The sequence below is a fragment of the Pieris rapae genome, chromosome 10 (assembly GCF_905147795.1).
Source record: "Pieris rapae chromosome 10, ilPieRapa1.1, whole genome shotgun sequence".
NCBI classification, from domain to species: domain Eukaryota; kingdom Metazoa; phylum Arthropoda; class Insecta; order Lepidoptera; family Pieridae; genus Pieris; species Pieris rapae.
The window spans coordinates 6,213,993-6,231,379 of NC_059518.1; the positions used below are offsets into that span (position 1 = coordinate 6,213,993).

The window sequence follows — 17,387 nt, forward strand, 5'->3', positions numbered from 1 at the left end:
AGAAAAAAATATATCAGTATAATATTATGTGTAAATATTGTATGCGGATAATTGGTTTGACTATTTGGCTTCGATTTAATACATTGTCAAAGAACAATGCATTTAATACGCTGGGATGAAAAAAGACAGGTGAGAGTATAACGTATATACATATATGTACTTAATTCGACTGATTTAGTTCTTATAAATTAGGGAAGTAGCAATCCGTAGCCGTATCAAATATTTCGGTCAAGGACTTCTTGGTTGAGACAAAACCGAGTACGGATTAAGTACGCGGTTTAAAAGCGTTAATCTGACTTAAAGAAATATATATAACTCATACTCTTAAACTCAATTTTAAACTAATTAAAATCATAATATTAATGACTAATAATAAATACCTACCTTAACCCTATTTGACAGGCGTAGAAACACAGATTCCTTCTGTATCGTCGATTGTGCTTGGTTTTGATTAACAGTTATCTGGCTGCCTGGTTGAGGATCTACAGCCATCTGTTCAAAATCGGATATAAAGCTGTCACCATCAATAGAAACGGGTTCACCTATATCCTCAGCATTATTTGTTGAATCTTTGGTTTTTTCTATTAATATTTCAGGTTTACCGTATTTCGTATCTGTTTTCAGTATATCCTGTTTCTCTGCTTCAGCCGTTTCAACTTTGCTATCAGGTAATATATCTTCTTGGGAAACAAGCACTACCGTGTCTTCGACAACTACATTAGAGTCCTCTTTATTATCGTCTTTTTTATCTTCTTTTATGTCTATAGGAGTACTATCATTCTTATCTTCAGGTACTGTAGGTTTATCTTCTAAGGTCAAAGTTTTTTCACCATCTCGGTCGCTGTCTGTGCTTACTGCAATTAATTTGACATCTTGTTCGCTGTTGGTTTCACTATGATTTTGAGGCGATTCGTCGGCGGTTATATTTGTGGTAACATTTAATTCAGACTCAAAACTCGTATTCAGAACGACCTTCTTTTCTTTAACAGCGAGAATGTTACACAACGCAGCCAAATATCTAGGCGGAAATAAAGCGTTCATGTATGCCACACGCTCTTCACTAAATTCTATAGTCTTTGTACTTTTAAAATCTAAGCCGAACCTTTGACATATGCCGGTACACTTTAAAGTATCTCTAAGGTAAACAGTTCGCACTAAATTTGTTAATTTGTCCGAGCTACAACTAAGAAGTTCATACACTTCACTGTAAAGAATGTCACTACAGTTATCACACACTATAATATGGCTTGGAGAGCAACACCGTTTGTACACTTTGTCTGATAATGTATCGTTTTGTTCACTGGACACATTTTTAGGAACTTCTGTTTTGAATGCTTGAGCAGCTTTCTTAACGATCGACATTACTGCATCTCTTGCGGAGCCGAATAAATTTTTGGATGGCTCCGTTTCAGTTGCAGGTATATCTGGAACATCAATTATTTCATCGTCTTCATCTTCATCAATAAGTGCTGAATGTTGAGAGCTTTCTTTTTCAAGCACCTCAAATTCAGAAGTACCATAAACCTTGAACAACGATATTGGACAGTAATGTTCAGATCCGTGGTGAGACAGCATTTCAACTTTAATAAACTTGCCAAATAGATGTGGATACAAGTCAAAACTTTGAACATCTCTCATGTCTTGAGCGGTGAATTGTCCGACACTTGCCCATTCCCTTGTAGGGAAACGATCGCTGAAATACACAGCGATGTCTTTGGGAGTTGAGGAAAATAATTCAAAATTGGCTATTTCTATTTTTTGAGCTTGAACAGCCTCGCAAAGCTCTACTACGAACCATATGCGGCTGTTACACGTATTGAGCATATACTCATCTCTGTTTGGAGATAAAATCGAACTCGCCGATCCCGCTTCCGGATTTACCGCGATAATTTTTGCGCCACACGCCGGTGATGCGTAATTTTTTGACCGCAACTTAGTGCTCTTACTGCTAAAATTAGTATTGCTATGACTAGGTTGACTGGAGTGGTTTAGTACTGTATCTTTTTTTTCTGCTTCTGCCAATTGCTTTTGTGCCCACTCTGAAAACGATGGAATATCTTCCTGCGGTGTTTGCGGGTTTATTGGAATGTCTTGTTCTAATTCAGTTTCTAATTGAGATTCGGCGGTAGTCTCTGCTTCGGGGATGGTAGTGGTACTCTGAATACTTTCATCTATTTGTCGCGTTTCATGCATTGATTTAGCTTTTACAATGAGTCGAGGTTCCGTTGATTCTTTTTCCATTGTTTCTGATGTCTTCTCACCTTCAAGCGTTTCGTTGTCTACAATGGGGAACATTTGAGTCTGATTGTGCTGTTCAGAATCATTGGTAAATAACAGCTCATCTGCAGTTTTTAAATCCAGTTTTGTGTTGTCTGTTAGAGAGATCAGTATTGGCGGCTGTCCCGTGTCAGGTAACCTGTAATAAAAGAAGGACTTGTTAAAAAGTTAAATACACTATTGTATATAACAATATTATAATATTTATAGTGGTCTCAGGAATTGCAATCTTACGATTTCCAAATGTGAATTGTATTGTTACTATCAATTGAGACAATCAGTGCTTGTATAGTTAAGTCAATGTGAAGTGTTGAATTCCAGCATAAATCGTTATGAAAGACAATTGAAATTGACAAACACAATGGAATCAACATATTAATCTTCGAAAACTCTAATTTATCTTTAACAGATAAAACATAAATTTAGACCAATTATAAATTAAAACCAAAAATAAGACCATTCGAAATAAAATAAAATCACAATATGTGTGAAATACTTTACATTTATGTATTACGTGATGAGAAGAAAATTGTGTTTAGACTATCTTATCAGGTTCTTATTACATAAAAGTATGTATGTGTTAGATAATAATTAATTACATTTTATAGTTGATAAGATGAAAAAGGTATGTATTATATGTTAACATTAACTACAGAACTATATATCTTATCTTATCTACAAAACTTATATTTATGAACCAGAGTCGTATATAAATACAGATCTATAAGCCTAAAGTTAATATTTGGGTAAAACTCGTAAAGCCTCTTAAACGACTTCTAATGTAAACATTTTCATGTGTACATAAATTTAAATAAAAACAAATTTTCTTTATACGTAAATAACATCTAATTTAGAAAAGATTACGAACAAAACTGATACATGCTTTGGTATACAGGTAAAACCAAAACGAAAAAACGTCGTGTGCATAGTTAAGGTCAGGTACTCTTTAAGAAAAGCAACTTATCTTGGGTTCGTATCACAAGGTCTGTTTCAGGCATATTCATGAGTTTAATTCCCTTGGACTTTTTTTAAATTATGTCCCTTAAATCAATGACCAATTTTTCTTTTCGATATATCCAATATCTAAAAGAAAAATTCAGGTCATTAACACAAATATTCCCCAATTCCGCAGTTAGGTTATGATAAAAAATACCGCCCAATTCCGCGATTAGCTTATGACAAAAATACCTAGACCGTCAAAACTTTCTTACGTGTAAAAAATCTTGGTGAGTCCTTGGTGGCCACCGTACGACAGCAGTTGACAAAGGAGCAGAGCCGCTAGCAACGCCCGCGGCGGCGACATTGCGCCCGCGCCGCCGCCGCATTGGCGTCGCGCACCAATCACACCGAGTAACAACCCCAGCTCTAACACTAACCGCACTATGTTCCACAAATAACCAGACACCGCATCCGCGGTGACAAACGAAAAATAATAACAATCACAAAAAATTCCAGTCCAACAATACGCTCACGTACGTCTCTGCTTAGGGTATATTATATATTTACGTGTTACAGTTACCAAATGTAAGTTTATAGCGATGGCGAAAAAACTAAAAGGAACGTTAAGCTATCAGTGAGTGGTTACATCTGATTATGTTAACTGTATATAACTATGAAACACTGACATGATTCAATCATAACAGTTTGTGGTTATTAAGTTTTAACCTCTCAAAATGAAAATATTCATTGATCGATATCAGTAAGGCGATAGTTGAAAGATTGACGTCTCGCACGTGCGATAGTCCACTGCACTCTGCAATCGACGTTTGACTCATCAATGTCGACTTTGTATTTTCGATAATATATAAATGTTAAAGATGCTTATTTATAACACACTTTATATTGAGTATACTTGGATTCATACTCCGATATAAGCCATTATTTATTTACTCTCATAAAATAAAATAAAACGAGCACATTGTTTGAAATCGAGACGCAGTTATTATTAAGGGTAATAAACATACAAATCCTTATTTCAGACAAACCTAATACATCTCTTAAAACGATGGAAATGACACGGTTACACTTTTGACATCATATAAATATGTGACTGAATTTTATTTATATAATCTGAATTACATATACAATAAAAGTACATATAATTGGATTGAGAATTGATTGACTAGGAACGTCATAGTAATCGTGAACTAGGTCAGTAGCGTTTGTCATTAATAAACAATTGACTGCAGTGAGATTTTATGAATAGTAAGACCTGACATCACGTCACATGTAATTAAAGATAATTTAAATATATACATCAAATACAAATGTCTTGAAACTGCAGCACTAAAAAATTTGAAAATAAAAACCAGAATAAACAGTGTTAAAGAAAACATCTATTTCGCATTGTTGTAAAGATATCTGATTATTTACCGCGTGATTGTATAAGACAAAACAATTAAACATAAAAAGTGAATATAATAACTTATTTAGAAAGCTGAGAACAAGAGACAATTCTGTAACGTAAGTCTTAAGTGGTTCACATACAATTATAATGTGAACGTTTTAATGAATTAGTAATCGTATTGCAAATATTTTAGTCATTTACCATCATCATAATAAGATATCATCATACTAGTAGAGATACTTAGGAACCAATAAAATATATTCCATTATTATTTCAGACAAATTTATATATTACTCGAGGTGTGCGTATTAAAAAATAGAATATAATTGATTTCATATTAATAGTAATAAAAAACTGTTAAATGTTTAGTTAAACATTTTTGCGTAAATCTTTGGGGATGCAGTAATTAAATTTAGTTAAAAAAAATTTCGGAGAAGGTAAATCTTCATAAAAACTACTTTGTGACAGTATGGAGTAGGTTAGAAACTAGGTATTCTTTGTATTAGGTTTTAAATCTGTACAAACCAGGGTCCTTTGTATAAGAAAATATATCAGAATTTGTGTTTATTAAAGTAAAGATTTTGGTACGAAATATAAATTTCATACAAACAAAATTTCACACAATAATTATTCAATAACTTATCATATTTTTAGTAATGATAGAAAATCCAACTTCTGTGTGTTAAACATGCATTAAATAACTAGAAACCGAAACAGTAGCAGTAGTTGTATTGTCACTTTAATTAATTACTGTTTGGATAGCGATAAATTACTGTAATTGTTTCTTACTTAATCAGCAGTTAAGGATTACTTAACTGGCTTAACAAAGTAATACGAAATGTGTTACAGTTTTTAATTACTTTTGTTATTTTTTTTATAATTTGTAATGAATTTATAAAAAATATAAGTACAAAGTGTATATGCCACGTTTCTGAACTACCATAAAACAATTTAAATTATTGTCTAATCAATGTAATGCTATACAGAAAGAAATATCTATGTTGTCCTTAGAGATTTTTATCTTAAATGAAGTAAAAATATTTTCATTAAATATATTCGGAGTAGTATTTTTTCAAATTTTTCAGGAGATGTGGAGGCGCCACAAAGTTTACGGGTGTATACGTTACAATAAAATGAATACATACATCTATGATGAATAGACACGCGACACGATCTTTCCGTTTGACCAATCAAAAGCAAACGAAACAGATCCTTGCAATATGCGAATGAACGAAAGGGAGACCCATAACTTTCTAATACTTAGCAATTATAGCAGAAATATGTTTCATGTTAATAGATCATACCATCGCAATACCCTTTCTAACGGCAGTCGAACCAAACCCAACATCAATGAACATACCGACGGAGGCCATAAGCGAAAGTTTTAATCATCAACGCATCGAACCAATCAATAAATCAGCATCATCAGCCATTAATCAATGTCACCATTGAGTTACGCGATGAATTATTGACCGGCACATGTGGATTTCCTGTGTCTTCACGTAAATGACCTACCACTCAACCCTCGCTGATATTGAATATTACGCAGCTGATCACTTTCTGCAGCAATCAATAGACCTGAATAATATTTACAGAGATGTCTATCATTAGTACGAGTATTTTTTTAAATTTAGCTATGGTTTTTAAGTAAATTGTTCCATTCTTAATAATTCATTATTAATTTATCTGTACAAGTTCAATTATACACAAAAGGCTAAGATCAAGAGCCTACCCTCCCATATTTCAAAATCTAATACGTTTTTGACATACGGAAGTCATACTTAGCACTAGTGGCGATTCTCAATCTGACCCTAAGAACTTGTGCACCATACTATGCATCTATTATTACATCGTATGCATAAGTTTTTTAAAATCTATGAAATCATTGCTTTGTATGAGATGCTTTCGACAATATTAAAGGCATTACTTGTCCTTTATCTTTTTGTTCATGATCATTGACCATCACGAGAGTCGGCTTGCTATATATAACATAGATTTGATTTAGACAATCACATTTGCAAAGACACACAAGCCATATCTCAGTACAGGCCACTTACTGTTTAGGGAAGTGAACACTTAAAAACGTGACCGCTCATACTTTGTTTGATGACGAAGTAAACTGTAATATACCGTTTGGGTAGGAAACATTAAAGTAATAGCCACGAAATTATTAACTATGGATACAAGGAACGCCCGCAGCTCCGCTTATTCGGCATCGCACGACCAACGTGAGGTGGTTATGTAAAAGAATTAACCCAAGAGCCCTGTGCAATTAAATGGAATATGTTTGTTTGAACCGGCATTTAGGAAAGGTTAGCATATCTCCAATCGAGCACCGCCTAATGACATTGTATTTAAGATTCTGATCGAGTCAAGGAAAGTTGGATTAAAACTAAATACTGTTTTATTGAAAATGTTTTACAAAGAATTTCATTAAGGGTAACATTTGGATCTCGATATGTGAAAATTACTGGTAATAATAATGCTGTCTACAGAATGTTGAGAGTTATTTTAAAAACACAATTAGGAACGCTAACTCGTGAGCGACACGACCTTGCTAATTAGTAATAAAACAAATTGTTTAAGAAAAACTCGGCCGACCATTTTAATACTTACATTTTCACGTACTATTTTCTGACTCTACCAATACAATTCTAGAAAAGCCTATTCCGTCAATGATTTCTCGATACTATTATTTCATTTTACTGTTTTAATTGCTTCGTTTCTATGTATATTGTACAAACTAAAAGTTATGTTGTATCACAGATTTAGACACTACCGAAATTCTATGGGCATGCGATTACGATGGATAAAGTCTTCAAGAAGGTGGTATCAACCTAACATAATGTAAGTGAAATGTAAATCATGTACTTAAAAGAACAAATAAAGCCATTTTATTAGAAAAGAACGCCCATACTTCGGACACGGTGAATTTTCATATTTATTTGTAAAGTCGAAAGTTGAATATTGTAGTATTGTCACACCCGAGAACCGAGAAAGTCAAATTTACAATTGGCTCTCAAGTGATCACACTCGAACAATATTAATACTCGCCAGCTCTTAATCAAAACTGTCTAAGAGGAGAAATTTATTCAACAATAGTTGACCAAGACTGGAGCCCTGCGAGACACTTAGTTTGCTTTCCCTGGTGGTGCAATGCACTAAGTAGGCGGACCCGTTCGTGATTCCGCTGACACCAGTACAAAATGCTACAAATTACAACATGCAAACAACAAGTAAGGTTAACCGATTCTACGTTATACAAATACAAGAGGGAAGTAGCAGAAATTTAAACAAAATGTATTTTACTAGCTGCAACCCGCAGCTTAACTTAAATGAAATCAATTTTATCTAACGTGGACTATACAAAATAAACGTTTTAATGGATGTCATGGAATGATGATGAGGTTAATAAGTGACTTCGAGATTATAGACACAAATGAAATGTCCAGACTGAATATATTTTTCTTACCCACAATCAACGAGTGTCAAACTCGCATTTAATGAAACGAAGACTTGACTTGCGTCGCGGTTTAAGCACACGACAATTATAGCCCTTTGAAATATTAAGTAATACATTTATGAATGCAAATGAATACTCACGAATTACATAACTATTATGAATTGAAATGAAATCTTAATATTAACACGCACAATAGAATATTAAATTTTCTGTCAAATAAAGCTAATTACAAAAACATTAGTTTAAAATTTCGTGTATGACAAATATTAAAGAAGTGAAAGGGTGAAATATTTCTTAAATATTGACCCGACTGATGTTTTAAAGGCCTTTGTTTTAAATTTTATAATTATTATGCGACTGTTTCAAAAGTCGCAGTTAAAGTTACTTGGTATATTTAACTTATGTGCACGAGCAGCATCTATTAATATTTATTACGTTATTGTTTAGATATTTGATGTCAACATTTGAGTTATATATATATATATATAATTGCAACGCAATTCACAAACAACACAGATATCGTAGCACAATAAAACACATTACATATATTAAACTTTGTAACGCTGACTATATATAATGTAAACGCAATTCACTGTAATAATATGTATTGAAATAATAGGAATTGACTTTAATAATGTAAGTGACGATTATTAAGTCACAAAAGCCATGTACATACAATAAAAAATAATGTCAAAGCTTCAAATATTATTCTCAGTTTCTAATAGTTCTAATAATACCAATCAACGTTTTAAGAAATCTTATGATAAAACCTTTGAATTTATTTTAAACTATACTGGAGCTGTCAAACTGACATAACATTATCTTATCGTTGTATACAAATATACGAAAACTAGCCAAAAGTTTATGATATGCTGATTACCTTGGTGGACCTAGAGGTCTGGTAACCCTAGATAGGAGCAAATTAGAAATCGTCTCAGTAGGTGGGAGCCGTGGGCGAGGTATAATGAAGTCGCGGTCTGTGACAGCCGCAATATCTTGTATTTACTGTCCATTGTCTCACCGCAGTGTCGTAAGCCGGTGTCGGTTACTTTGAAACCTAAATCCTTATTGATATCACTGCGATCTGTTCAATCATCAGAACATTTCTACGAATCCTTTAGACGATGTAGAGACAGGCATTCTACATACTGCATCAAGCCGTGACCAATGTATTTAGTATACATTGGTCGCATATTATACCACATTAGTTAGATTGTTTCTTTTGTTGAACACGTATATCTCCGGATAAAATTTAAAAAGATACAATCAAATTATCTGTAGGTGTATTGTATTAATGAAAATTTTTGCAAAAAAACGAAATTGTTTTATGATAGTTTCACACTATAATAAGGCTGCACCTCTATTAAAATATCTGTATTCAAATTTACTTCTGGAAATACGTATGGTGTGTACAAGCAGTACTTCAAATGATATTTCCATAACACATGATTACAGCTATTACCTCACTAACAAAAATCATTTGAAAATTGTTGTTTCTGCTGTAACTGCAGCTAGGTCACCAAGAAAAAATACCCTTGTAAGTCCAAAAAATTTAATTGTACCTAAATACATTTATGAAATAAAAAACTAAACAATACAACATTAAAATCAAATATTAATTTAAATACTAAATATTTGTTCTATATATATAATTTGCATAATTTCCTATAATTTGTACAGTTGTATATATATATGAATAAACATAGCTATATTTAAATTTAGATGCAGGTCATTAAATATTTGCAAATATAATTAGAGATAAGATTATCATTTAATTCGATTTATAGACAATTTATTTTGACATTTTAATATAAGGTAAATTAAGATTTCTAAAAATAAACTAGATTTTTTTTTCTCAGTATGTCAGCAGTTGTCTTTGAAGCTGCTATAAGCTATCAATTTTAAATACTTAGTCAAACAAGAAGATTTTAATAAAATCAGTTCTTAGATTCTATCCTTAGAGATTTCTAATTATGTATGGAACTGTGAAATAAATATGGTTTTATACAAAAACGTGTTTAACAATGTCTTATATATTAAATTCTCCAAAAATCTAAACCGAATTGTAATTAAAGTTGTTAAGAGTTACAAGAACGGTGAAAACTTTCATATTATATATCAGTGAAAATTAAAAAAATACCTTATCGATATGCTGATAGAACTGAGCTGATTTAATATACGTTAGCTTAATTGGTCATTGAACTTATTCCGAACAAATACATTATTAATATCTTATATATGGGTAGAAAAGAAATTGTTTTAGTATTGCACAAGCGTAACACTTCGCCAGATACAGAAAATTATGAGAGGAAAATGGCAATAAATGCAATAATTCTTATACAAATAGATTTACCACTTTAATTGTGAAAAGTAGGTTTTACTGCGCACGCTATAAAAAAATGAAAATCGGAGTAGGTGGAGACAAATAATATTTAATATAAATTCAGATCTAATTAAAAACCGTTCAAAAAAACAGTCGAGAAATAAAATAGTTCAACTTGTAGAAATTGTCGTATTTTAAATTCCTTAAAATACAGTGAGAACTGAAGTATAGGTTCTCACTGTTTGAAGTATCTAAGTTGGAAGTATCCAATAGCGATATCAATAACGATCCCAACTTCATCAACTACCGATATCGAAATTGTGTACAAATCCGAAATCGCTATCAAACAGCTTTTGGATATTAAACAAACAATTGATATTTATCGATAAATTAGCTAATAAAATAAGAAATACTATGTAATACTGCATTGTTCCTTGACAATTACACCGTCGAGATAGTGTTAGTAGCAAAATGTTCTAATTACTTTACAAGGTATGCAGTATTCAAGGCGCATTTACCAAATAAGCATTCCACAGCAAGTTCTATAAATAGACCAAACTAGTACTCAGCCCTGCAGGCTTTCTGATTAGGACAGCATAATTTACTATGGAATTTCATACTGAATTTCCAACAAAATCATATCATTATATTTAGGCATTTGTTCAAATTATTAATCTGGAATACATATCGTCTCTTTCTGTCAAATTAGACGCTGTGATTTTCTTAAAACGCTGGTGTATAGAAATACTTTTATTCTGATGATCATAGATTATTCATTTTTAGCTGGACTAACCTATATGAAGCTCGAGGCGAATGCACTTACTAACTTTCATATGTATAAATTGTTTCGTTTTTATGAAAGCTAATAAAGTTTCTAGATACTAATTATTTGAATTACATTTCCTTATACAAATGAATATAAATTTAACAATTTTGTGTTTTTTATATAGTATACAATTAAGAAACGTCAAATTCAAGAACTATAGATCTTTAAACTTGTTGTAAAGTTAAATAATGTCTAGACATTTCAAGTCAATAAACACTACATATTCATGTGCTTACTTTAAATGTCGGCTTAACATTTATCCATATTATGATTGTAAAACTTGATTGAAACAAAAAATCCAAAGACATATTACAATATTTTTCTATTCATAGGGTCCGGTCAGGTTTTAGTATTATATAGGGAAATATAAACAAGAGCTAATCTCCAACATCTAAGCATTATATCTAAGAGGCCAACGAACAAAATTACCATCGCGCGAAATTACTATGTTTGGTCTCCAACGAATCCTCTTAGACCTTAGAGTATCCATACTATGGCAGTGAAATTTCATGCAATTTTACCGTCACGTAATATTATTAGTTTTACAGGCTTAGCGTAAATCAAAATGAGTTTCAAATCAATGTCAAATCAAATTTTAATGTAAGTCTAATCGAAACAATTTGTCCGAGTAAAAACGAAACATTCTAGAAATCTTTATTTACCCTTTGACTTCTACTAATTTAATCTTAATGTAGTAAAAGAATTCGTTCATTACCCTTTAACGCTGGCGCTTTGTGCCTAAATTACATTGCAAATGTCATTCGTCTTTTAATAGCTCGCTGTAGGAAGTCACTTTTATCGCGCTCCGATAGTGAGTTCAGATAAAACGATTCGCGTCTCACATGTTAAGTAATAAGAATCCAGTGGCACTACGATCCTATGTGGGTCTGCGTCTTAAAATGCATATGTCCCTTTGATCATTGGTATTCATAGACAAGTTGGTATGACAGATGTTATCGACTTTTAGATTTAAGACCTGTTTCCTCACGATGTTTTCCTTCACCGTACGAGCGAGTGGTAGATGTGACATAAACAGAAAGTACATTGGTGCATTGGAAATCGAAACTACGACCTCAGAGATGAGAGCCGCACGCTGAATCGATTAGGCCAACAAGTACATATAATATATATAATATTTCCTTTTATTCATACAAAATAGTTAGTTGGGAAAAGCGGGAAGAGGCCTCTATCCGTGAAGGGGTTCCGATCGACGGGACAAAATTTAAAAAGATATAGGATGGTAGGTATATACGTTCGTTATTTCTTATTTTATATGTGAGCTGTTTGCCTACTGACATTTAAAAAAGACGTCACCGAAAACAATTTGAGACCTTCAGATGGAACTTATTAAACCAAATTGACACTACAAACCCATATACTTACATAACAAAATTAAATAAAATTTATTTTCAGGCTTTATCCGCGGTTTTTTATATAAAAATAATAGTAAGGTGACCAGCGAGAGACTGAGAGATAAATAATTAATAAATATTGATCAACAACGACATTACAAATATTTCAATTGATACGCAAGAATAATTCAGATTTGAATTCGTTTCTATTAAGTCTCATTTGATCACATTTATAGGCAATGACGAGGCACCGGTTTACTAGGAATTTATTTGTAACAAGAAACAATTTGGATGTGAAATTTGATAAAGTTCAGTAGTTGACAATTACTGTACCAGATTTTGAGATATCAGAGAACTTTTGTATTGCAGGTATTAAACTAATCAATAAATTCCATTTTATATTGCATTTACGTTTTATTTTAATTACATATATATATACGAACAAATCATTACTACACTAACTCTTTTTATATTTCAGGCGATAGTTTTAAGTATTTATGTATGTAGATATTAATATGTGGCTTTCCAGGCATCAAGTTTCCTCAGAGGTATGTTGGCGCCTGTAGCCAAATTTTCTACGCAGTATTTAAATAATTAAAAAAATAAAAAATATATTTTTTGACTTTTAGTATAATGCGTGGATTAATTAAATTAGTATTATTAAAAGCTAAAGCTATTAGAGTCCCTTACTTTTGTAAGTGATACGTAACCACATAAGTAATTCTTTTTATATTATCCAATACATTTGGCACATAAATATATTTAATAAACTATAGTAATAGTTTGTTAAATATATACGACGACGAATAGTTTCGACTAAACTAAATTTTAATTTATCCCGGTCATTGACTTGGACAACTAATTATATTACATGACAGTAAAATTACATGAAATTTTACAGCCATAAAATACATACTAAGGTCTAAGAGGCTTCGATGGAGGCCAAACATGGTAATTGCGCGCGATGGTAATTTCATTCGTTGGCCACTTAGAATGCTTAGATGTAGATGCTTCTTGGCTCTTGTAGAAGCTTGCAGTCATTTTTTTTTATAAACAAAAATGTTTGACATTTCCCTCAAATACTAAAACTTGATCGGACCCTATGAATAGCTTAAATATTGTAATATGTTTTTGGACTTTTTGTTTCAATTCAATCTTAGAATTATGATATGGATACATGTTAAGCCGACATTTAAAATAAGCACATAAATATGCAGTGTTTATTACACCAAACCGGCTTCTTTAAATGTTATTATGTATGACATTTGCTCAATAATAACTTGTAAAATGATTGTTTTTATCAAAACAATTACAATGTTTATACAACAATGAGTTATCTTCCTTAAGATTATTTTAATGAAAAGAAACCGAAACATTAATTACGGCCTTTCCTCATTTTTGTGTTGATCTTCGCAACTTATCTAGTGAGTTTCTTCGGATCACGAATAGGTGAAATAAATAAAAACGACACTAACAATAGAAAAAAAGTACTTAAGTAATACATTGAAAGTTTTATTATAACGCATTATCTAGTTAAATAAAGTTTATTTTAATATCACAAAAAACTAAAATTTTGACTATAGCTAACTTCAGGGTGTCTTCTTTCAGTATCAGTGTGCGCGCGCATTGTTAAAATTTACTCTCATCATTTTTTCCTAACGCGCCAAAAAGAAGTATAGCTTCAAAAATGCAAGTTACAGAGGTAACAAACAAATGTTTATGATTTTAGTCCATAATTTAATTTTCTTCAAACTATAGATGTAATAAGCAAATTATCTAGTTGTGAATGAAGGCTGTAAAATAGAACTTTGCTATGTTCGAGATATAGAGGTCAAATAATTTTTTTTCTAGTTATAGAGGAACTTTTCAAATCGGCTTGCAAGGACTCACTGATTATTTCGACAAATAGAGGGTTGAAATTTGAGTATTGGAGGTTTTGTGACTTGAAGGGAAGGGAAAAAAACATTTTGAGACTCCTGTAGTACAAGTTTCGTAACTCGTAACTTACAATTTTGAGGTACCCAATAAAAACGTAGAAATACTTAATGAAAGAAACGTAGAAATGTCTGCCTCTCAATATTTTAAGACTTAACGTAAATTATATATGATATATATAACTATATAAAGGATGGAACAACTACAATATTATAAGTAGTAATTCCAGCTCGTTAATATTTTGCATTCTATATTGAAGATCGGCGCAGTTGTCATTTCTGTCAACACAGTCGTTCTAAGTGCAATTCGTGGGTTGACAGTTTCTCTACAACATGTCGTACAAAAATCATAATTTGGTGATCATGAATGATCGATTAATTCGATATTTAACTTTTTCAATGAATTTGATGTAGTATAATATCTGATATTTTAATTCATGTACCTATCCTATCCTTGAATATATATTTAATTAAACTAAATATTTTTTACAGAATGCCGTATTTCAAAAAATATTTGTGAAAATATTTTTTGTGAATTAAAATTAAGCGAAAAATAATGAATAATTTTATGCAACGACGAGATAATATAGCTAAAATTTAACCAACAAAATAAAAGTAATTTAAATAAGTAATTTAAGTAAAACGATACATACCTAATCAAAGAATTTTCCAGAAAATAATTAAAACATTTTAATTATCATTATCTGTTACTAAGAAATTAGTTTAGTTAGAATTTGTTCTATTAATATCGTGTTTATTAGATAACTTTTCTTCGACTTTCTACATTTCTCATGAAGACATGGATTTCATTTAAGCTTGTTAAACCTAATTAGTTCATTGTAATAATACAACACAAAATCTTCATTATCAGCTAATGAAGACTAAAAAACTATATAATTGATATCACATGATGTATCAAGTACATTTACACTATCTTATATATAAAGTCGTAATCGCAATTGCAACATTGCAATTGCAATCAAAGGTTTAAGACCTTCAAATAAATTATAAACTTCAGAGTCTTAAAATTTAATAGCGTCAACGAATATGTTCAATTGGTTCGGTTTTTATCTCTAAATGACTTCGGGATGATTAAATTGTTGCAGAACTAGCAATTTTTATTCTTATTATATAATTATCATAAGTCTTCCATACATCCTGCCAGATATGATAATACATATAAAAAGACGTAACCACTCAGATATTGCCTATCAACAGCCCAAATGTTACCATATTAAAATCGTAAATTCCGCTATCACATTCACACACGAAAATCCACACGTCTATTGCGACTAGCACACAAGTTGCCTGCACGCGATCACGCGTAACACTGAATTGCCAAGCAAACATTTAAACGGAGAACGAAATTGTTTTCTTTTTGCTGGACTACGGCGACGCAAACGGAGCCTTTATGATTTTAACATTTTCCGAGCTACACAATATCTAATGCTTTAGAGGGATACGCACGTGCTTCGGTGAAATAGTTTGACACGTCCCAACAGATAAGTCATTACAGTCACGGGCATAGCGGGCCGAGTGCCTTCTGACGTGTTTAATATGTTGAAAATGTTATGGATTTTGTAATATAGAGATAGTTTGCTCTAAGTCTCGAATCTGAGTCTTACCCTTTTTTTTTAATCTAATTTATTTTATAAGTAATGCTTAAGGTGGCCTGAATCTTACCTTAATAGCATAAGAAATATCAACGAAACAAATGCAATTTTAGTTCAATAATAGAGTTAAGTAATGGAGTTGAAACTGTGTGTTATGAAGTGTAATATGATATAAACAGATTACAATGATCTGTACATAAAGATAACAGATACCTATCCACTGAGTGAGGTTTTGTGAAGCGGAAGTTTTAATACGATATTCAAAGATATTTACATAATTTTTAAGCTGATCTTATAACGCTTATTAACAATAAACATTTTTTGAAATAATAATTACACTACATTCTGCTTGTAAGCATTTGTACGACTGTTTGAACCTAGGCTCCATTTTTATTAGTATACTGAGGGCACTGGACCTATATTAGTGATTTTCTGTAAAGTAAAATAAAAATTTCCTGTTGGTTTCTGGCGATGTTTTCGTTTACATAAATTACCTTAAAAGGAATCTCACTACCAAACCGAACCGATAATTCATTACTTACATGTTACTTGTTTTCTGCCCTTATTGCGCCTAGCCTTGGCTATAGTATCAACATTCGAAACAGCATCGATCGAATTTGTTTGCAATAAATTGATACGAGTCTCAACTTTTCAACCGTAAAGAGCGTGTGACTACATATTCATGTGGCCTAACATACGGATAGGCAATGACAATTTATGTTTCATAAAATCTATAAATACAATTGATTTGCAACTGATATGCAAAACATGTATTAGAATCTATGCAAATCGTTCCAATGTCGTACAACATATACCAATCTGAATCGAAAGCAAGCAAGCCATTATAATATTGAAATAGTTGTAACAATAGAAAATTGACATTGAACCTGAAATTCAATCAAAATAAATAAAATTGCCACCGTTTCGAACGTATGCACACATGTAATTTTATACAGGCTACAGCCTTCGGAGGCGTTAGAGGCGGAGATTGCTTAGAACGTAAGCATATTATATCAGCTTCTAAAAGCCAATAATAATATATTTTTGTGTTCGCTACAGACGACCATTTATCTTGTAAACCATACCATGTTGGCTATTTTTTATTAATGATTCCTTAGTTAATTCTATGTAGGATCACAGGGATATAGATCTGACTTGATATAAAAAGATCAGAAAAAGACTCAGTTATTGCCAAATAGAGTAGAGAGTATATAGTCTCGAAAAAGACGTATCTATATATAAGCACCAACCA

At 31.7% G+C, this 17,387-nt stretch overlaps 1 protein-coding gene across 2 annotated transcripts in view; it reads right to left on the reverse strand.

The window, feature by feature from the left end:
* The window catches only part of LOC111004483, a 34,564-nt gene that overhangs the window by 1,274 nt on the left and 15,903 nt on the right, over positions 1 to 17,387 (reverse strand). The window contains exons 1-3 of one of the 2 annotated variants that reach the window (XM_022275527.2): positions 15,753 to 15,857; positions 3,489 to 3,827; positions 385 to 2,416 (exon numbers count right to left, since the gene is read on the reverse strand). In XM_022275527.2, coding sequence (XP_022131219.2) covers positions 385 to 2,416; positions 3,489 to 3,580 — 2,124 coding nt within the window. In that variant the 5' untranslated portion in view covers positions 3,581 to 3,827; positions 15,753 to 15,857. Of the gene's footprint in view, positions 1 to 384; positions 2,417 to 3,488; positions 3,828 to 15,752; positions 15,858 to 17,387 lie in introns of those variants that run through there. The other variant, XM_022275526.2, reaches the window with a different exon arrangement.